Raw genomic sequence first — 22,826 nt, forward strand, 5'->3', positions numbered from 1 at the left:
TAACAACAACAGATGCCATTTATTGTGCATATACTATGTGCTGTGCATCTAAGCACTTTACATTCTTACCTTCTTACAATCATCTTGTCATATAGGAGTTATTAGATAAAAGTATTACACTAGGCAGGTTTGCAGATGTGTCTGAGTTGCACAGCCAGCAAGTGTCTCAAATTGACCTTTGAGCCCAGTTCTCTGTGCCTCTCCAAACCTGTGTGCTTAACCACATGCTATGAGTAATACATGGGATGTATCTTGAACAGTGTCTAGCACAGGTATGTCACAACTCAAGATTCCTATATCCTTAGTCCTTAAGGACAGGTACAGCTACAGCATATTTAAATTGGCAGGGCAAAGCCATGTCAGGCAGAATCGTATAAAGTGGTTAGATAAGCAGCTCAGTCATCAACTGGAAACTTGTCAGAAATGCAAGGGCTTGGGCCTTACTTCTATAATTATTGGGCCAGAATCTGCATTTTCACACAATACCCAGGTGAATTATATGGACTTTGAAGTTTGAGACACTTTGTGCTGAGAGACTCAACATAGATGTTATAGGTAAAGAAGACAGTATTTTACATATCTGGTTATTACTACTGTGATACATCATCTAAGATAAATATTTAGCTGCAGTATCAGTTGTCTAGAACTAAAGCTGAAAGAGGGGGAAAAAAATCAGAATTAATGCAAGCCTCTGAGGTTTTGTTTAACTCTATCATTGAGAACACAAGAATTTATCAAGAAGCAACTGATCGTTTCCCCACCCGAAGCATTCATTCCTAGTCTCTGCTTTGGTTCTTTTCTACGTACAAAAAACCGTTTCCATATTGTTTTTGTTTTTTGTTTTTTTTTGTGGCATATATGACAACTAACTCCCAAATAATGTCATGTTCACATCCTTTGCAGTACGACGGGAATGTTCCATACTCTCATGATTGTGATGCAAGACCTTGGATTAGAGTAACTGGCTCTAAGGATATTTGTGCACACAAAGGCTCCAGGAGAATTTATTTTCCTGTTTTCTCAAAAAGCAAAATATATTAAGAAATGGTAGAACTGGCATGTGAAATAAAACGTCTAATCTATTATTAGTAAATGTTCTAAGATAAGCCTTCGGAAACACAGAGTTCTGAGACAAAGGGAGCAGAGGGGATATTTGTCAGATAAGGATGATCAGAGAGAGGCTGAGACTTACACGAGCCAGGACTGGGGTCTTTGAAAGCTTGTACTATGATTTATTCTGGATTTAACAAAAATTATTCTACAAGTATTGCAAAATGCCCAAAATATGGTACTAGGATTTCATATTGGTAAAGATAATGCAACTAAATATGAAGAAAGGGAATATTGTACAGGAAAGCAGGGCCCTGGAATATTCTTCTGGGAGCAAGAGACTTTCTGAAGGATGGAAACAGATGTCGGTGGCCTGGGATTTTACAGGTGGCCACCTATGTCTGTTCCCATCCTTGTAAGGGCAGAGGGAAAACCCGAAAGGAAGTCCTGTAACACCGTTAGTTTATCGTCATCTGCCAAGGGTTGTACACTCAAATCTGGGCATTTCTTTGTCCACAGGACCTTGTAGACTGGTGTTATCTTACCACCTTCCAGAACTGCCCCCACCCCCATCCCCAGATTAAAACCTAAACAATGAAAAGTTGTGCTCAGCAATTTATCAAGGTCTGAGATTTCCCAAGGTCTCCTCCACTCCTGTGCCAGTACCCTGCTTTCTATTCTCCTCCTGCTCTTTCATCTTCGACCTCCCCCTCCCTTTCCTCAGCCTTGGATCAATCCAACTCCCTAGATTCTGTGTCCCTGATCCTTGCAGTGGTTCTTAATGAAATTAATGTCAGGAGCCTGCCCATTGGATCCACGACAAATGCACAATTTATAAGAACAGCTGGGTTCTCCATGCTGTGGGGCGACCCTTTCGTTCTTGCTCAGTAGGTTCCCTCTCTGATTCTTCTCCACTTAAGCCCCCCTCCTTCTTGCATTTCATTGGAGGATATCAGCTGTAATTTCCTTGGTCTTCCTTCTCCTATTTCTCTGTCCTGTTTTCTATTTGGAAACTAGAGGGTCTCTTTTCTTTTTGAAGGCACATCCCAGAAGTTATCTCACATCTTAGTTATACTTAGAAGGGTCTCTCAAAGGATCCCCTTATCTTCTAAATCAGGATTTCATTCTCTCTCACCTACAAAATCCTAACAGTTGTCTTGCCCAGGGCTTCTCCTTTCTTTCACACTTGCCATCAGAGTTAGGCTTTGTATTTGTGGATATGGTATTTATTTAATCAAATCACATATTTCTTGGCTTCAACTTCAGAGTTGGGAGGTTTTATATTTTATGTTTATCAAAACTTTTTTTTCTGTTTGCATCCTTTGACTAGAATTTTTCAATGATCTTTCCATCTTCAATGACGGCTGGATTATTTGGGGGCTTAACGGAAGGGGAGAGAAGAGATTTTCTAACGATGGTCATAAAAATCTGTAAACCCAAGGACAACTTTATTGTTTGAGTCTAAGTAGATGGAACAGATCTGACCTCCTAATATTTGTCCTTCTCAGATTAAACTTAAAATGTGTATTTTTTTTTAAGTATAAGAAGAGAAACAGAATATTTGGGAACTTTCTGGAATATTTTTTGACCATCAATACCTTCAAGATCTCGCTCAAACTTTTCTCTCTTGAAAGAAGACTTCTGGGAATAACCCTTTCTAAACTTGATCTGTAACAGCTATTAAAAGTTAATTTGTCTACCAATGTCCTATACTTGTTTGTATTTCATCATAGGGCAGTGCTTAAGTGCAAGGGTTATGGGATAAATGTCCTAAGTTTAAATCCAAGTTTCTACTGTGTGACTATAGGTGAGTTACTTAACTTCTCTGTGCCTCAGTTCCATCACTTATAAAAGGGGGATACAATCGTCAACTATCATAATAGGGTATTTTTAAGGATTAAAGGAGATAATCCTTGTAAGGTGTGCACAGTGCTGAGTATATAAGAAAGGCTTATTATTATTGCTATTATAATGTTATTATTATTAGCTGTGTACATTTCTGCTTTCCAACTAAATTGTAAATCTCTTAAAATCAGAGGTTTACATCTCTAGTCAAATACAAATAAATAACACAGAATGGTTGAGGTAAGTCACTTAAAAGATATGGACATATTCTTTTCATACTTTTATGGTATTTATAATTGGTATCCAAACATCAATAAATACTACATGTTATGGGTTTTATTGGTTCAGCGTTTTACAAATAGAAAATAAGCAATAAAAGTTTCTTGAATACATGTAACATCCCCACAAGGCACAGTTTTAATATAAAATACATTTTAAACATAATATGAGTAAGTAGCTAAAACTATTCAATATGCTGAAAGTTAAAGCAGTATTTACAAAATTACCTATTTTATTTACAACATTTAAAAAAAAGTCTGCAGTGCAATTAGCATTACTACCTCTTCCAAATGCCTAGTAAAGCGTCAGTTTTCTGAAAGTACTTAATGGTATTTGGACTAAGTGTACATTTCAGAACACTCACATTATAAGTTAATGCATTTCCAAAAGACTTCTGAGTGAGGTTATATATTGCTTAGATTGCAAATGAAAAATGCAAAGGAGTGAGAAGTTAGGACCTATTGAATACCCACTGAACTCTTAATGTGTTTTTTTTTGTTTTTGTTTTTGGCTTTGCACTCCCTTAATAGAATGCTGTCCCAGCTGGAACCACTCTAATCAAACAATATGAAAATATTTCATGTTAGGGCTTAGAATTATAGAGTAATATAATTTGTAGACTGGAAGAAAATGTAAAGTAATAATAAAGTCCAACTTCCTCATTTTACAGATGAGAAAATTGAGGCCTGTAGCATTCACTTCAATTAAGACTGTTTTCAAGACCTTTATCTGAATTATTTACTCTAGCTTTCTAATATATTTTCATGCTGCTTATTTGACCACAACTCAGAATAACAGAGTACTCATCATGCTATATGCTCGAATATGGCCCTTTCTATGTAAGTTCCCCTAAGGGCAAGTGAAGTATTTTCCTTTGTGGTATCAAAGCCAGGAGTTCATTTGGTTTTCCTTTAAGTATTTTTTTAAGGGAACACCATCATGAAACAATTGGGGCCAAAAAAAAAAATCTCTATAGCATGAGTTTTACAGACATTATCTTCTTATTTTTGTTCTAGGAGAAAAGCCTTTGACAATATTTCACATGAAATACTGATTAAGTCTTAAATTTTCAAAGGTGGTTCATTCCATTCCTGTGTAGGCCCATTTAAATATGTCCCTGAACAATTACTAATTCACTTATTTTTCAATTAAAATTTACTCAAATACAATTTTGAAGATCATTGCTTAAAAATTTGTTACATTCAAGGCATGAAAATAAGCTTTCAATAAATGAAATAATTAAGGAAGTCCCAGTCTGTATTTTTAGGTACTTAAGAGAGGTAATTGACTAACCACTTTAACCTAAAGAAATAATTGATAATATATCCTCACCCCCCAAAATGTCTCAATCACTTTGGAGCCATAATTGTCTCTTTACATCTATCTATAGAGATTGTATGTGATATTGAAGTCATTTCCAAAGGAATAGTTTTACCTTATTTTTTTCATTGCAGCCTCTGATCTTTTAAGTCCTGGATAGGAGGATCTGTGGAGCTTGCCTTGTCGGTAGGTGGTAGGTATTTACTAAATTGTGCTGAGACAATCTGAAGTATTGACTACTAGTATCTTTATGAGGTCCTTTTAGAAGTTCTCCCTTGCTTTATTATTATTTTCTTAATAAAAACAATATAGTTATAAGAAGGGAAAAACATGAAAAGGGCAGGAAAAACCTTCCCCCACCTACCAAGCTTCGCACATCGCCTCCCCCTCCACACGCACTCTACCGCCCCTTCCCCCATCCCGCGTGGAAGCGCTCACTCTTCCAGGAGTAGTAGGTTCCTTCCTGGGCCAGGAATCCTGTCCCGGCGAAGCAAGGCTGCTGTGCAACACACAGGGGCGTTCCCAGCCGGGCACGGCTGGCTGCTCTGAGCCTGCACACACCCGGCATGGTCCTTGAGAGCCCTGGAAACTTCTGCAGTGGGTCAGTGGGCTCTGGGACTGTCATCCGAAGACTCCCGAGCGGTCAGAAGGTTTTTTGTGCGTCAGTAACTTCATTTTGCCGAGATAGGTGGCGGAAGGGCGAAGGCGCTCGCGCGGGCCAATCGCTCGCCAGCAGCCGGCCCGGACCCCGCGCACCCGTCGCTCTCGCCTCCCACTTGGGGTACAGAGGCAGGGCAGACACTGAGCGCGCCCGGCAGTGACGGACTTCGGCTGCCGGGCGGACGCCTCCGGCCCCGACGGCGCCCTCGGAGCGCGGGCTGGCTGCCAGGCGGCCGGGGCGGAGGCACGCCCCTCGCCTCCCTGCGGAGCGCGGACTCGCCCGGGCGCCCAAACTCCGCCCTCCTTCGCGGGGAGTCTTGCTCTCCCGCCTCCTCCCTGCACTCGGGACGGAGCTGGGCCGCGGCGAGGGGCTCCGAGCTGCCAGGACCGCACACGGGACGCGATCCAGAAGCGCGCGGGTGTCGAGCCGCGCGCTCTCGGGACGCCGCCAGAAGCCGAGCGCAGGGTGGGGCGGAGGAGCGAGTGGCGGGGCCCCGAAGACGAGCTGCCTGCTTCCAAGGTAGGGAGAAGGACGATGCCCGGCCGAGGGGGATCCTCGGGGGAAAGGAGTGTGTGGAGCGCCCTCCCGGCGCCGGAGCGCAGCTGAGTGAGTTCCCTGACCTCGCTGCGCCCCGGGCGCTCTCTCTGGCGCGCACCCGCCGCCCTTCGCGCGAGCACAGTTGGAAAGTTGTCGGTGGCTGTGCCCTGCGCGCCCTGTTGTGTAACCTGGGTGCTGCCAGCCGGCCGGAGACGTTGCTGTCCCGCCCGCCTGCCGGCGGCGCGGTCGTAGTCCCGGGCGGATTTCATGGCCCGCGACGCGCGCGGGGCCGGAGCCGGGGCTGGCAAGTCCCCGCGCTCCCCTTCCTTCGGGGATCGTCCGCGCCGGCTCCCTGCGGCTCTCCAGCTTCTCAGATGCTCGCCGCGCCCCTCGCCGCCGCCTCCCTCTCGCCGCCGCTTGCCCCTAGGAGCCGCCGCCTGAGTCGGGGAGCAGAGAATGACCGAGGTGCCGTGGCCAGCAGTCCCCAATGGGACGGACGCCGCCTTCCTGGCCGGCCCGGGCTCGCCTTGGGGGAACAGCACTACCGCCGCCGCCGCCGCCGCCGCCGCCGCCCCGTTCCGCTGCGCCCTGACCAAGACGGGCTTCCAGTTCTACTACCTGCCGGCCGTCTACATCTTGGTGTTCATCATCGGCTTCCTGGGCAACAGCGTGGCCATCTGGATGTTCGTCTTCCACATGAAGCCGTGGAGCGGCATCTCCGTGTACATGTTCAACCTGGCCCTGGCCGACTTCTTGTACGTGCTGACTCTGCCCGCGCTCGTCTTCTACTACTTCAATAAGACCGACTGGATCTTCGGGGATGCCATGTGCAAGCTCCAGCGGTTCATCTTCCACGTGAACCTCTACGGCAGCATCTTGTTCCTGACCTGCATCAGCGCGCACCGGTACAGCGGCGTGGTCTACCCGCTGAAGTCCCTGGGCCGGCTCAAGAAGAAGAACGCCGTCTACATCAGCGTGCTGGTGTGGCTCGTCGTGGTGGCGGGGATCTCCCCCATCCTCTTCTATTCCGGGACCGGGATCCGGAAGAACAAAACCATCACCTGCTACGACACCACCTCGGACGAGTACCTGCGGAGCTATTTCATCTACAGCATGTGCACGACCGTGGCCATGTTCTGTGTCCCCTTGGTGCTGATTCTGGGCTGTTACGGATTAATTGTGAGAGCTTTGATTTACAATGACCTGGACAACTCTCCTCTCCGGAGGAAATCGATTTACCTGGTTATTATTGTGCTGACTGTCTTTGCTGTATCGTACATCCCTTTCCATGTGATGAAAACGATGAACTTGAGGGCCCGGCTGGATTTTCAGACCCCAGAGATGTGTGTTTTCAATGACAGGGTTTATGCCACATATCAGGTGACGAGAGGTCTGGCGAGTCTCAACAGCTGCGTGGACCCCATTCTCTATTTCTTGGCGGGAGATACTTTCAGAAGGAGACTCTCCCGAGCCACCAGGAAAGCCTCCAGAAGAAGTGAGGCAAATTTACAATCCAAGAGTGAAGACATGACCCTCAATATTTTATCCGAATTCAAGCAGAATGGAGATACAAGCTTGTGAAGGCACAAGAGTCTCCAAACAACTCGCTTTTGTACCATGGTAGGGTGCTTAACAGAGCCAAGTATTCTCTTTTATTTCCCTCTTTCAGTTTCTAATAGGTTCAGAGAAAATTCAAACCAAGAAATTGAATTACTATTGAATTAAAAATAATAGAAGCAGAAATGCCCACACCCACACTTGGCTTGCTTGGGTTTGTTTTAAAAGTCTCCCTTCTTTCTTACTAGAAGTATGTGTAATAAAACAGTACTGCCCTAGTTAAACATTGCTTTTTCTTCTGGCTTAAATTTACAGGCTTCTCTAGATCGCCACATAAACATTTAAAGTGTGTGTGCACATGAGTACTGGAGCTATTTTGATATTAACAATTTCTCCAAGAAAACTGACCACCTAAACGCGAGTTTGCGATTCCTCTAGGCTTTATAGTTTTTAACAATCCACACTAGGAACAAGTTAAAACTCCACATTCTCAAAACTATATAGCAAAATACTAAACTCAGTCCATTCAATATCAGATGAACGGATATCTGAGCTGGCTGTCTTGTAAGGGGCCTCGTGAGCAGAGGTGTTGGCTGGCTGAGTTTCTTTGGAGACTTGGATAAAGTAAATGTCAATTAATTTAGAAGTCTGAAAAGTGATTACTCTCTAGTTATTTCTGGAAGATTGCTCCCTATTCTTGGCGTGTTAAATGCTTGATGAAGATATCTGCAGGAAAAATGCGTTCAAAATAATCAAAAGTGCATGTACTTTCCTTGTAAACACACATTCTCTTAGACTTCCTGTGATAAAGAGCATTTACTTGCACCACTGCTGTGCAATGCTTTAGGAGTTTTTCATGTTCCAGGACAAGTGCTCACTCACATCTGTAAAGGCAATTTTAAAATTACAGATAAATTACCGACCACAGTTTCAGTAAAGTCAAATGACTGTTGCATGTGCAGGGAGTGTTCAGCAGGTGGATAGTGTTATCACATTATCAGAGGAGAAGTGAGCTACAGTCATCCACGATGCATAGCCCACAAGCGTGCTCCCAAATGTAGACGAAGCAACTAGAGGCAGGGAGAAGACGTTTTAGAATGAGGACTTTAGTTGAAATTAAAGTCATGGTGTAAGAGGCTCTTTTGCTTCTTTCAAATGTCTGAAAGTATTAAATGCAACATATAAAGAAGATGGCAAAGATCTAGGTAGACTATAGATTATGTTGATAGAATGGGATGCTCTAATTCCTTCCATCCTCATAAATCACATATTTAAGGAATAAAATGAAAACAAATATTAAAGGGAAATGAGAAACATGGAGAATTAAATTTAAGTACCCGAGGAAAATTCATGGCAGCACTGAAAAGTGTAGAAACTCCTAATCGAACTATGGGTATCTAAACAAAAGACTTAGCTGGTGTTTTATATATATGAAATATATATATGAAATATGTCGATGAATTTAATAAACAAATTTTCAGTGAATATTGAATTGCTGCATGTCTAGCCCTTGAGATGCTCAAATTCTTATAATACAGAATAATAAAGGGAGATGATACAGTTTAAAACTCCAAGCAAATACATTCAGTGTCAAAGGAAATTTCAGTTGTGAAAGCTAACACACAAAAAGGCAACGTCAGAGTCTGGAACTGATGCTGGAGTAACTTGTAAACTACATTGTTTGCAAAGCAATGTGGGGCTAATTTTTAAGGCAAGAACTTTAGCACCCTGTGGAATATACAGGAAAACCAGGGCTTGATTTCATTTTTTGCAGTGTCTGGGTGGATTTGTGGTAACTTCAGTTTCTTTTTGAGTTGCTTCACTTTACCAATCTCCAGTCACTAAGACCGATGAAGAAAAGCTGTGTTTAGCTTTCTTAAACAGTGGTTCTGTTTTCCATGTTAAGCGTTAATGCACAGAATTTTAGGAGCCAAATCAAGAAGAAACCTTTAGATGTCCTACTACCCTCATTTTGAAGAAAGGGAGGGTCACCAAGTTCTCACTTGCTCAGGGTAGCACAGTGTTGTCTGCTGCAGAATCCTAAAAGACAAAGTTTAAATACTTAATTATTGTGCTCACCCTGTCAGACGTCATGCTCAGTGAGACAAGCTCAGTATCCCTAAACTGATCCAGAAATTCCAGAGCCTATACTATCCTTGAACTCATATGCTGATGGCATACATTTCTATAGTATTTCCTCACCATTTACTGTAGTTTCCTTCCTTTTTGGTCTTAGGATGTCCAGCCTGATTTAGAGTATGTGTTAAATACATTGTTGCCCCTTCCAGAAAACTTTCTTTTGGAAAGAGGATCCAGTTAGGAGGTGCACAGTGACTAGAAATGCTCTTTTACTACTTAGCATGATTTTCCCCAAAGAGGTTTTTGTTTAGTTTCATACATCAAATAGTGGACAATGCCATGTGAATGTATGCCAAATAATAACAAAGATGATCTTGCCAACTCCTTCCAGGACAAAAGAAGTCTTTGGGAAGAGTCTGCATTAATGGTGAAAATATACTGAGGGTCAGGATGAAGCAGCAATATGATGGTATGAGTAAGTATTTTAATAGTAAAGGCAGAAATCTGTTGGCCTTGGATGAAAGAACAACAAAAATGATAGCATTTATCAGTTGACTAAGTTTCACACTACAAAAAAAATCTTTGAACACCAAGTCCAAGATGTTTTATGGCTCACATATTGACATCTTTGAACTGTGAATGTCAATTTGTGCTTACATTGAAATGATGAAAGACAAACTTAGAAGACATATAGCAAAAGAGTCAGGACAGAGCCAAAACCATGGCATTGTCATTCAGCCAGCTGTGAGATTCTTAACCCTTTCAAGGCCACTCTTCATGGATTAAAAATGAAGAATGAGGGGAGCTGTTGTAGCTCAGTGGTTGAGTGCCAGCTTCCCACATGTGAGCTGCTGGGTTCAATCCCTGGCCCCCGTACCTCAAACAAAAAGAAAATGGGGATGACATCCTTTTGTTGGGGCCTTAGGGTTGTGGTAAAGCAGAAAAACTGGAGACAGCTAGAGGTGCGTGAAACCTACTCCTGTTATTTTCCAGGACTCTTAATGCCAGTCCTTGGCTTAAAAGGTCACCTACTGTGATGTGGACCTATGACCTGTAAGTCCTCTTAATCTACTCGGACAGGACACCAAACTGCCTCTGGATACAGCAGATGCCAGTGCTTAGAGCAGCTGGAATTGAACTAGTGACAATATATAAAAATGTGATACTAGAGATCTATTGAAGTTTTAACTTTGCTGGTCAAATTGTAACTATCATAATAGTATTTATTGCTGAAGCTCACAGTCCTTCAGTTGTACAGATTGAAAATTTTTCTTGAAACATCCAACATACTGATGTAAATTATATTTATTTCAATGTATAATATTAATATGTCACACTGGTGTATTTTACATAATTTGTGATGCATAGATAAAATGAGAGCTATTGTATGTTGTATATTATGATGCTTTTCAAATATCAATATTTTGAAATGTTTAAGGTTTCAGATATTTCTTAGTGTAAAATATGAAAGTCTGTTTTGTGATACAATGATTAATTTTCTATAGAAATGCTTTTGCATGTACCTTTTTAATTCATGGCATAATTTGGTATCAGACACAAAATCAATATTAAATACAAAATAGTGAGAGTGAGTCAGTGTTGTCTATATTTTACATGATACTATAGAAAAGTTTATACTTTCTTTTCAAGCAGTTTAGAATTTTTGCCCTCAGATATAGTCAGAGCTCCCATGCCCAAATGTAAAGACTTGTTCTCCATTTGTAGTAGCTCTGTTATGTTTTAGAAGCCTTTTCGGGTGGGCATTGTAGATAAACATTCGAATTTAAGGGAAAACTTTAGGGAGCTAGGGAGAGAAAGAGGCAGCTGATGCAATCAGTCTCTTCTGACTGCTGCTCAAGTCTGCTTAAATTGTTGTGTCATGTTTCTTTTAAAGATAAAATAGTGTAAACTTAATTTCTTTGAGATGGAATTCATAAGTACACACTACCAGCAAGTTCAACACTGCTATTAATTTTAATCTTTTTTTCTTTCAGTCAGTAACTTTAATTCCAAGTTTTATGGTGGTAACTGTATTTGGCTGCTGAATTCTGTTACAATTTTTTTATTCTTTTGTACATTGTATTATATACGTCATCACCAATTAATATGAAGGGGAATATAGAAGTTACATATCAAAATTTGTGACTTTTAATTATAGACTGTTTTAGTGCTTTTGCAAAACTGTTTATTTTTATATTATCTGTGATTTTATATAGATAATTGAATGAGATTTCTTTGTGATTAATAGTGCTATTAGATGAGCGGTATGGAAACAGTGTTACTTGACATTTTGAGCTTTCTCAGGTTTATCTAAATCAGTGGTACCTTACCAAAATCTAGAGTGTATGTAATTGTGTTTTTAATAAAAGGAATGCTCATTCCTCTAATAGAATAGTGTTTGCATGCAGGAGTGTGCAAAATACTCTGTGTGTGTGCGCGCGTGCGTGTGCGTGTCTAAGCCATGGCACCCAACTTTGTATTGGCTTTGTAGTAATTAGTAAAGCTTTAGTCTAATTGTAGTCAAGAAAATTGTACTTACCTAGGCAATTAAAACTGAAAAAGACTCAATAAAAATATAAAACATGGTTTAATGGCTTCTATGTTATTACGGTAGATGAACACTTTCCCCAGTTTTTAGCATGCATTATTACACAGGTTGGCAAATGCAGTAGGATGTATTGAATTAGCTCAGGTATTTCTTAAAGTAGAGCTGGGGCTATAATAACTAAAGCTTTAAAGGTAGGATCTTGGAACAAGATAATTATTAAGATTATCATTACTTAGTATTTAGTTATCAAAGATGTGACCTAATTCTTTAAGGCAAAATACTGACTGCTCCCTTACTATGTACTTCTCATCCTACTGTTCTGTGTTTAAGACATTGCTTATCAACTTTTCTCATCAAATTTTTATCCACTTATAATAGCTGTGTGGTTTCTATTTATCTATTAGTCTGCATCGCCTGCTTTCCCAGGTATATTTTTTAAAAAAGTAATATGAATCTGTGCATTGAAAGCAGTGTATAATGGAATGGAAGCAGTTTCCTTTTTCTCAGTGGAGAAAGTGAGGACACAACGGCACTGCCTTGGGGTTTTCTAATTATCTGCAGAGACTGGTGCACTGTCCGGGAAACCTGTGGATAGAAAAACACAAGTATCTTGCAGCCCTTAAGACATCTATGCCAATCAATGTTAACTCCTTAATTGGCTGTACCTTCCAGAGTCCACCATTTGGGAATCCTTAAGTATTAGCATCAGTTTTGGTAGAGATTTGTAGAGGAGTGTGGGCAAGACTGCATGTGTATGTGTATGTATTTAAGAACATACATAGAAATTACATGGATAATTATTTTTCTGGTGTTTAAGGAATTTGCCATAAAGCTTTGGGCATCTATTTTCTAAATCACTTTGGGATTAGTGTCAGAGAAACTTCTCTCTGCACAAATAAATATGTTGCATTTTAATTCCCTCTCTTACTTATAAATTGGGAAATTTATAACCTCTTTCCAGGACGTTTAGAATTTTGCCCCCAAATAGAATCAGAGCTTCTGCTTCCAAATGCAGAAGGCATGTCCTAAATTCAAAGTGCCTTTACTATGGTTTAGAAGTCTGCTGGGGTATTATAGACACAACAGATGTCACTAGAAATCCATGTTAATGTTAATACTGTGCTTATTTGCTTTAACCCTGCAAGGTTATATTGCTTCAGGGCATCCCCAGCCAGCACGATTGCTGGGACCATGGTCCACATCACAGCTGTGGATGGAGTCAGGCCCTTGGGCAGAGGCAGCTGACAACACTGCAGCCCCTTGGAAATGGATCAGGGGAGAGGTAGTGGGGGATGAGAGGCGCATGGGGTCTGTTGATATTGCACAGAAGAAAAAAAAAATACATTACCTTCCCTGAATACCTGATTGGGAAAAATCACTTGTGTGAAGGTGGGAAATAATGATAGTTGAAACAGCAAGAGACCTTGGAGATGAGCCAATTCCATCTCTGTGGTTTGCAAGTGAGAGCAAAGCTTTCCAATTGAGTTAAAGGTGCAGCTTTCAAAGAACTCAGGGTTCTCACTCCTAGGGAAATATCCCTTCCACATGCCTGGACTCTTCAAACTGTGAATCTTAATCCATTAGGGAACATGAAATCAGTATGGTAGTTTTGATCTGCACTCTAACAAAATGAAATAGAATTGGACACAAAATATCAGAGTCCATAACTCAGTGAATAAGGCATTGTGATTTTAATTTCTAACGTGTGTTAGAACACACAACACAAGGCAAGTACTTGTGCCCTAGGTCACAGCGGATATTTTATTACTGTAGATGTTTTCAAAAATTTTGAAAATTCTACATTGTTCTACTAAAAAGTGGCATGGAGCTAAACAATAGGGGATGAGAGATTGCTCTCAAGCTATTTTTAAATAAACAGGAAAACAGTTGTTAATTTTGTTAAATGCATTCATTCTGGGTTTTTGTTTTGTTTGTTTATTTGTTTAATGCTATATTTTTCTCAAGATTCCATTCGGAATTCCCAAAGATATTATTAAAACAGCATGTAGTCTACATCTAAGGATAGGATAATTGGAACTCAGATTTATGTAAACTTTGATGGCTTAACTCCTCATACTTTTCCCTCTGGTATGAACAGTTGAGAACAAAACAGCAAATTTCAGCTCTATTTAAGAGCATGAGCTTTACAGAGCTTCGAACCCAGCTCTACCTCTTAATGTCTGTTTGTCCTGGGTAAGCTGGTTAAACTCTCTCAGCTTTGTGTTCCTCAGTTATAAAATGATCATAACAGTACGCAGTTCACAAGATCAGTGGAGAGTTACAAAACATAAATTATGCATACACTATGTGCTCAATAAATTGTAAGTATGTTCTTGAGGTCTCCAAGGGTTTTGTCACTCCACCTGCTATTTTGCTGATCTAAATTTCTACTGCATTCTTTCATGCTATGGAGCTTTTCTGAGTGTCCTAGAAAGTTTCTTCTCATTGTGGAATTGAGACATTGTTTGGGTGCATTTAATATTTTTCTTTTGGAAGTGAGATATTAAGCAAGTATTCAACTTTCAGTTGCTTTACACTGTGATTTGCTCTGTGAGGGACAAAGATGCCTAAAACAAAATTTCTACAGCTAAACATAAAAAGAAGGGTCTGCTGACTTCTTTTGCTGGTGCCTCACCTCACAGGATGATTATCTATTTTCAGAGTCACCACAGTCCAAAGTCTGGTCTTCATTTTGTAGATCCAGAAACTTGTTCTCAATAGTTCACCTAGAGTTCACCAAATCTGGGGAACTGACTCACACCAAGCAAACTGACATGAGAATCATTTACCAGCCTGAATGCCATTTTAAGTATACAACAGCAATATCCCAGTCAGAATAACAGACATCTGTCTTTCTGTGCAAGGAGAATCTAATTATGAATCAGAAAGCTGCCTGCAGTGCTTAAAATAAGAACAAAGAGAAAGGATATTCTTGAAAGGCATTTCTAATAAGGTAGGGCAGCTGAAAGAATTGCCTGTCACTAGAGATACTGGTCTTGATAACCATCATCTATTCTGTATTGGAAAACATTCTACTTGTCTGGAATTCCAACTCAGCAGTACATGGACTGAAAAATTTTTATTTGCTGATTGTCCTTTTAAAGTCAATTACCACCATTATTACTTTATTGTATGGAATTTGTGTTTTAGTACTGTCTCCCACTAGTGGAAGTGGGAAGAAGGTGGTGTCAGGGAAGGAAAGCAATGCTTGCTAAGTTGGAGGTACTTAAAAGACACAGAGTTGGAAATGTCTTTCTGGAGTTCAAGAAAGAGCAAGAGACAGAGGTTTGGGAATTGTCTGTACAAATAATAATTGTACCCAAGAAAGTTGGGTATCTCCCAGGGATAGAGAATACAAAAGGTCCAGCAAGGCATGGAGGAGTGAACCCTCAATCAATACTACATTGGTGGAACGGACACTGAAGAATACTAAGAGAGATGAATTAGGATCATAGAAAATTCAGGACAGCCCCCTGAGGAAATCAGTCTTGGAAGAGAGTTTAAGGAAGGTGATAATACTGTTGTATGTGCTGCCTAATTTCAATGTGTCAACTCGGCTAGTTATGGTGTTCATTTGTCTGGGCAAATATTGATATAGTTGTTACTGTGGAGGTATTTCATAGATGAATTAGCATGTATAGTCAGTTGACTTCACGTAAAGGATATTACCTTCAAAAATTCAGGTGGGCCTCGCTCAATTACCTAAAGGCCTTAAGGGCAAGAACTGAAGTTTCCAGAGATCAGAAAAATTTCTGCCTTAAGACTTTAACCTCAGTTCTTACCAGAATTTCTAGCTCACCAGCTTCCCCTAAGGAATTCAGATGCAGGATTTCAGCATCACATTTACTGGTATTTCCAGCCTGCAGCCTGTCCTATGGAATTTGGATTTTCCAGTCCCTACAGTCATGTAAGCCAATTCTTTATAATAAATCTCTTCATTTATACATATACATATACATATACCCTGTTTGTTCTGGTTGTCTGGAGGACCCTGACTGATTGACTGAATCACTTGTTACAGAAAGGAGCATGAAGATTCTATTGCATTTAGAAATAAGAAAGCACTGGTGCTATTGGGGTCATTTTTAAACAATAGAAATGGTAATTATTACTGGTTACTGAAAAAGTTTTTGGTGGAGAGAGGGACAAAAATAAGTTATTAGCTTGAGCAGAGAGAGAGATTAAGGAGAGAAAGAAGAAAGAGAGATTATTTGAAGATGCCAAAGGAAGCAAGGTCCACGTAGAGATGAAGTAGATGGATGATATCAATAGGACAGAAAGAAATGGTTAATCTAGTGTGGTGGTTTGTAGCTATGTACCCCAGAAAAACAAGTTCTTAAACTAAATCCATTCCTCTAACTGTGAACCCTTTGCAAGTAGGACCTTTTGATGAAGTTGCTTCAGTCTTAAGAAGTGGCCCAACTCAATCTGTGAGTCTTAATCTTATTACTGGAGTTCTTTATAAGCAGAATGGCATTCAGACAGTGATAGAGAAAGGCATGAGAAGAAAGAAGTTGAATGTCAGTGGAACCCAGAAGAAAAGGGAAAGGCCATCATGTGACTGCCATGTGATGGAGGAGCCTAGAACCAAAGATCACTGGCAGCCAGCCCCAGAACGCCTATTTTCTGGAAGAAAGTATTTCCTTGATGACACCTTGATTTGGATTTTTTCCTAACCTCAAAACCATGAATACTAAATTATAACCCATTGTTTAAGCAAAGTCATTGCATGATATTTTCTTGAGTAGCCAAGGAAATTACAACATCTAGGAACAGATTGGCTATAGTTATTGAAGCTGAATGGAGGTTAAGCCATCGGGGTAAAAGAAAGTCATAATTTTAAGACTAAGACATTGATTGGGTCATTGAATGGCCGGAAGACTATAGGAGTAGGGTGGAGGAAACTGATTTGGGGGTTGGTGGATGAAAGCACAGAGTAAAGGGCAGCAGGCAAGGAATAGCTAACATTATTCTCAAAAGAGATTCACCTGGTAGTGGAAGAACAATTCAAGAAGCATTGGGAAACTGAAAGAATGCCAACCCCATTTCTGGTGAGCAGAGGAGTCAAGATAGAAGAAACAGTTCTGCTGGGGAACTGTTGTGATTAGTAAGGGAAGAAATTGTAGTAGTGATGTGGAGAAGGTGGCCATGGTGGCTGATGGTCAGGAGAGGGAAGAAGAGATATGATGTGGGGGCATTTTCAGGATTTGGAGTTGTCCTGGGTGGTGCTGCAGGGACAGATGCTGGACGTTGTGTGTCCTGTCATGGCCCACTGGGTGGACTGGGGGAGAGTGTGGACTACAATGTGGACCACTGTCCATGTGCTGCAGTGGTTCTCCAGAATGTATTCGCCGGGTACAGTGGATGTGCCACAATGATGGAAGAGTTTGTCGATGAGGGAGGGGTGGCATGGGTGGAGTGGGGAGTATATGGGGACCTCATTTTTTGAATGTAATATTTAGAAGAAAATATTAATTAATTAATTTTAAAAAACTCTTGAGCCTTACTTCCTTCACATATTTTTAAAAGTGAAGGAAAAGGGTGTAAATTTTGGTTTCTATGTATATCTGTCATTATAGATGTTCATTTTTAGGTAATTCATAGGCAGTAGCCTGTTATTATAACTGTAGTGGGTATAATTGGATTTTGTTGCTGGATTTACGGTTTGCTTCTATTTTTCCTACCACCTACTATCAGTTAGTTAATCCTTGGTCAGATCAGCAACCCAGACAAGCAGATAGCAGGAAAATAAACAAGTTTTATTTGTTTGTTTGTTTGTTTTTTTAAAAAAGACAGAAGAAACAGCCTTTACTCAGAAAAAAGTTATGGGCAATATTTTATTGGGGAGTTGTCAGTAGCTTTTGGAAAGAGGTTAAAGGGAAGATGTAGTGAAGAAGCTCAGGATTCAGCAGTTTCCTTTGGAAAGAATTTTGCCTCCAGGATGCATAGAAAACTGTTGAAAGTAGTGAGGTCAGGAAAGGGAAACAAGTCTAGAAGTGGGAAAAGGGGAAATGAACTGGATAGAGAAGAAAATGTAATAGTGACAAGCAGACTTGTACCTAGAACGTCATACTAGATCAAGGGGATCAAGAGGCAAGTTGTAGAAAGATCCCAGGGTGGAAATAACTGATTTCAATAGGAAGTGTGGCAATAGGTTTTCCTGTCATCTGGGCTGACTGACCTCAAATGGATGGAGTCAGGGAGAAGAAAATAAGATTGGCTTTAAACAACCACTAAGAGCTTGCATGGTGATTTTAAAACATAACGAATTCATTGGTATTCTCCCCAACAAGAGTGGAGGTCTTTGATTCCTCTCCTTAAATCTGAGGTTTATGACAATGAAATGGGACAGAAGTGATGTTTTGTAACTTCTGAAAAAGATCACAAAAGGCTAATTAGCTTCCACTTTACCAGTTGAAACATTTTCTCTTGGAGCTCTGAGCTGTCATATAAGCAGCCAACTACCCTGAGTTTGCATGCTGGAGAGACCACATGGAGCAATTACTTAAAGTTAGTTAGTTACAGCATGGATGTGGAGGCAGTGGCCACTGGAGGTTCTGAGATCAGAGAGAGGGAAAACAGATGTAATATGGGGGCATTTTCAGGACTTGGGAATTGTCCTGAATAATGACATTGCAATGACAGATACAGGCCACTATATACCTTTTGTCATAACCTACAGAATTGTGTGGAAGAGAGTGTAAACTACAATGTAAGCTATAGTCCATGCTTAGTGGAAATGCTTCAAAATGTGTTCGTCAATTGCGATGAATGCATCACCACACTAATGAAGGATATTATTAATGTGGTTGGTGTGGGGAGTGGGGCATATGGAAATCCCCGTTATTTTTTATGTAACATTTTTAAAATCTAAATACCTTTTAAAAAATAAATAATGTTAGTTGTTAAGGGCCTGATGAGAGAGAGACAGAGGGCTGCCCAGAGAGTCCCCAGCCATTCAGACTTGAGATGAAGAAGACTCTGATGTCGGCACCCAGCTGTTCTGGTCATTCTTGGCTCTTGGAGGCCATCCTTGCCTAGAATTGTCTGAATTTCTGACCTATGAAATCTTTGATAAAAATAAATTTGTGGTCCTTTACACCACTGAGTCTTGAGGTGGTTTGTTACACAGCAATGGAAACAGCAGCATAAAACAGACTATAATTTGTGTTGAAGATGTGGTGATACTTTTCATAGATTTTGCTTTTTTTGTCCTCAGGTAGAGTGTGCCTGAGGTGGGGTTAGAGATTTGGGTTGTGACTGGTTTGGGAATATATGGCATAGCACCAAGCAGGGTAGATTTTCTACTGTAGGCACAGGCATAAAATACGGGATTATTGGTCGTACCTCTGTTCAGATTAGTTAAGATTTGTGCCCTACCTATGGTTAAATATTTCTAACATAACACCTGTCTCCAAAATAGTGCCAGGGATCTAATAGATCTTAAATTGGCACAAAACTGTTGACAAATTGAGAATAGTTGAGGTAAATTGTATCAAGAAGTGAGTATATTAGGATTTCATAGGGGGAGGGAATTATGGTTGAACTAGAGTAGATAAAAAAGTATATTCATGGAGGAAGTTGGCATTAAATTGGGCATAAAAGTATGATATAATTTAATATGCAGGAAAGAGAAGGGCAAGCATCTCAGTCTTTTTTTAATTAGAAAGGGTTGTCAAGAAAAGAACGAGTAAGATAGTGGATTAGAAGGGAGATGGACGTGGGTAAACACAAAGCACAGGAACCTCACTTTGTTGAAGTGGATGGCAGAAATTAAGGTTAAGAAAGAAGAAGAGTACTACACTGTGAAGGAACAAGCAGAGAAGGAGATAGAGAGCCAGGAAATATCCTAAGTCAGGGGAATAACACTATGAAGAATCCAACAAGGGGGACAAGGAGACCTGCTAAGACATTGTTGCTCTGAGAAATACATTCAAAGAAGATGGTGGTGGTGGTAAGCTAAAGGGACAAAGACATAAACTATTTTGCAGGGCTGAATAATCAGCTGTGGTGAAGGTAGGAGACAAGAAAAGGGAAAGTTAAAGCTGCCCCATCCTTCCATTGGAAGAAACAGGAATAATGGCCATGATTCTTAAAGAAAAAGGTATTGGAAAAGAGAGCAGAAGAGGCTAAGAAAAGCATGAAAAGAACGTATACGACTCTTAGATCCTTGTGTAAGAAATAAGACTTTGTTTTTCTCCAAATCACCTTCATTACTTTGAGCCTCTTTTCTGCTAAACTGGAAGAAATTTAAACTCACTTTATTCCATTCCTTTGCCCTTCTTCCTGAGGTAGCTATTTAAGACCCTAAAGAAGTCAGGTTATTGAGAGGAAGGCATCTAGTTCAGATCGTCATCTGTCAACACTGGCAACTTAGGAGGTGGACTTTTGTCTGTGCATAACCATCCCTTCTTGCCATTCACCAAAGCATTTCATTTCTGACTCTCTCAGCTGATTCTGTGCCCCTCTTGGGCTCACAGCATCTTATTGCTGGGCATGGGACAGGTATGGGGCACCTGTGGTATCTCTCAGGCCATGCATTAGCTATATCACACAAACATTTCTATTCTGTGTTTTTCTTGTCTCCCTATGTCATATCCAGGAAAGGGACCATAGGTCTCTTCTGCACTCAGAGTCCCCCAAATTAAAATGCTATTACTGTCATCTTCCCATAGCCCAAACTGTTGCCCAGATAAAAAGCAGGGTGTCGGCTTCCCTGTGTCTCCAAAAGGGAATGGCTAAGGTAAATTTGAAGGGATGATGAGCTCATTTCGAAAATGGAGAAGTTCATTTGGCAACTCAGAGAAAAAAAACTTCTGCTTCTGAGAAGATGTATAAGTATATTTTCTCTATTCCTCCAGTTAAGTATCACTAAAAACATAGAACATTATATATATAAGATAAACTCAAGAACTCTGAAAGGTAGAGAGAAGAAGGCAGACTGGCTATAGATCTCAGGAAGTGAGAAAGACGTGGTGGGGAGTAGAGTTCCTTGAGTTTTCTTTTTGCATTGTATTAATATATCTCAGGCTTAGAGTTGAGGAAGACAGCAAGCTTGAAAGTTATGTATAGTTAATTGCATACTTAATGTAACACCTGGAGCTACAATGAAAATACCAATACAAAGAGATACGCTCAAAAATTATATATATGTATGTCAAACCAGGTTCTAAAAAATGTTCAGGTAGCCCGCAGAAAAACAAGAAAAGGAAAACAAAGAAGCAAAACAAAGAGAACAAAGGGCAAGCAAAAAATAAAGTGGTAGACTTTTGTACCAAAAGAAAATAAATATGTTAAGTTTAAATGGTCTAAATACACCAATTAAAAGACAGAGATTGGCAGACAGGATTAAAAAACATATAACATGACCAATTTTATGCTATCTACAAGAAACACTATAAATATAACAATAAAGGCAGATTGAAAGTAAAGCGTGGAATAAGGTGTATCATAAAAACAATAAAAAAAGGCAAAAGTGGCTATATTAATATTAGATAAAGTAAAGCAAAGAAAATTACCAGAGACATAAATTGTCATTGTATAATGATAAAAGGGACAATCCACCAAGAAGACATAGTTATCCTAAGTATGTACCAAACAACATAGTTGCAAAAAATGCAAAGCAAAAGCTAATCAAACTGAAAGGAAATATAGACAAATTCACAGCAGTTTAGAGAGCTAATAGACAGAAAATCAGGAAAAATATAAAAGAATTTGATGATACAGTCAGCCAAAGGAATAACTGGCATTTATAGAACACCCAACAAGAACAGAATGTACATTATTTTCAAGTGCTCATATCATTGGTCATATCTTGGACCATAAAGTATAACTCAACAAATTTAAAAGAATTGAAATCATACAGAGTATATTCTCTAACTACACTGGAATCGGACTAGAAATTAATCAGAGAAAGATAACAGAACATGTCCAAGGACTTGAAGACTAAATTTATAAGTAATACATGGGTCTAATAGAAAATCTTAATGGAAATTAAAAAATACATTGAACTTAAATAAAACGAAAACAACATATCAAACATGTGGAACACAAAGAGCATCTATTAAAAAAACCTCGGCTAGCATTATATTTGATAGTGAAAGATGGAATTTTTTTTTACTTAAGATTGGGAACAAGGTGAAAACAGTGCTAAGTCAGGGATGAGGGAGAACTTACAGTATTAAATACTTAATGAGAAAGGGGAGAGAATCAAAACAATAATCTAAGCTCCCACATCAATAATATAGGAAAAAGAATAGCAAAATAAGCCTAAAACAAGCAGAAGGAAACAAATAATAAAAATAACAAAACAATAAGATTGAAACACAAAATCAATAGAAAAAAAATAAATGAAACAAAGAACTGTTTTTTGAAAGAATTACAAAAGTGGCAAATTTCTAGTAATACTGACAAAGAAAAAAAGAGAAGAGACAAATTACCAACACTAAGAATGAAAGAAGATATCACTACAGACCCTGCAGATATCAAAGGTATAAAATAGGCATACTACAAACAAATCTACAAACAAAAATTTAATATCTTTGATGAAACATTCAAAACACAGAAATTAGAACAACTCAATACAAAACAGATAATTTGAATAGCCTTGTAACTATTAAGGAAGGTGATTTTGTAATTTAAAAACTCCTTCAGAAATAAATCTCCAGGCCCAGTAGATTTCACTGAATAATTCACCCAAATGTTCAAAGAAAAATTCACAGAAATTCTGCACAATCTGTGTTAGAAAACAGAAAAGGAGAGTACCTCCTAAATGCATTACATGAAGCTAGTATTATCCTGATACCAAAACTAGACAAAGACAGTATAAAAGAAAGGAAGGGATGGAGGGAAGGGGGGAGGAAAGGAAGGGAGAAAGAGAGAGGGAGAGAAGGGACAGAAGAAGGGAAGAGAAAAGAAAGAAAAAAATGAAAGAAAACTACAGATCAATAT

At 39.7% G+C, this 22,826-nt stretch overlaps 2 protein-coding genes across 2 annotated transcripts in view; both read left to right on the top strand.

Moving 5' to 3' along the window:
* The first annotated feature begins 5,060 nt into the window (after positions 1 to 5,060).
* The window catches only part of LOC111760616 (uncharacterized), a 153,036-nt gene continuing 135,270 nt past the window's right edge, over positions 5,061 to 22,826 (top strand). The window contains exons 1-2 of the mRNA XM_058296404.2: positions 5,061 to 5,199; positions 5,313 to 5,674. Of these exons, the coding sequence (XP_058152387.1) occupies positions 5,061 to 5,199; positions 5,313 to 5,674 (501 nt within the window). The remainder of the gene's footprint in view (positions 5,200 to 5,312; positions 5,675 to 22,826) is intronic.
* P2RY1 (purinergic receptor P2Y1) lies at positions 5,669 to 11,913 on the top strand. The gene has a single exon (XM_071214572.1). The coding sequence runs from the start codon at positions 6,149 to 6,151 to the stop codon at positions 7,271 to 7,273; it is 1,125 nt and encodes a 374-aa protein (XP_071070673.1). The 5' UTR covers positions 5,669 to 6,148; the 3' UTR covers positions 7,274 to 11,913.

This window comes from Dasypus novemcinctus, chromosome 4, assembly GCF_030445035.2.
Source record: "Dasypus novemcinctus isolate mDasNov1 chromosome 4, mDasNov1.1.hap2, whole genome shotgun sequence".
In the NCBI taxonomy this organism is placed as follows: domain Eukaryota; kingdom Metazoa; phylum Chordata; class Mammalia; order Cingulata; family Dasypodidae; genus Dasypus; species Dasypus novemcinctus.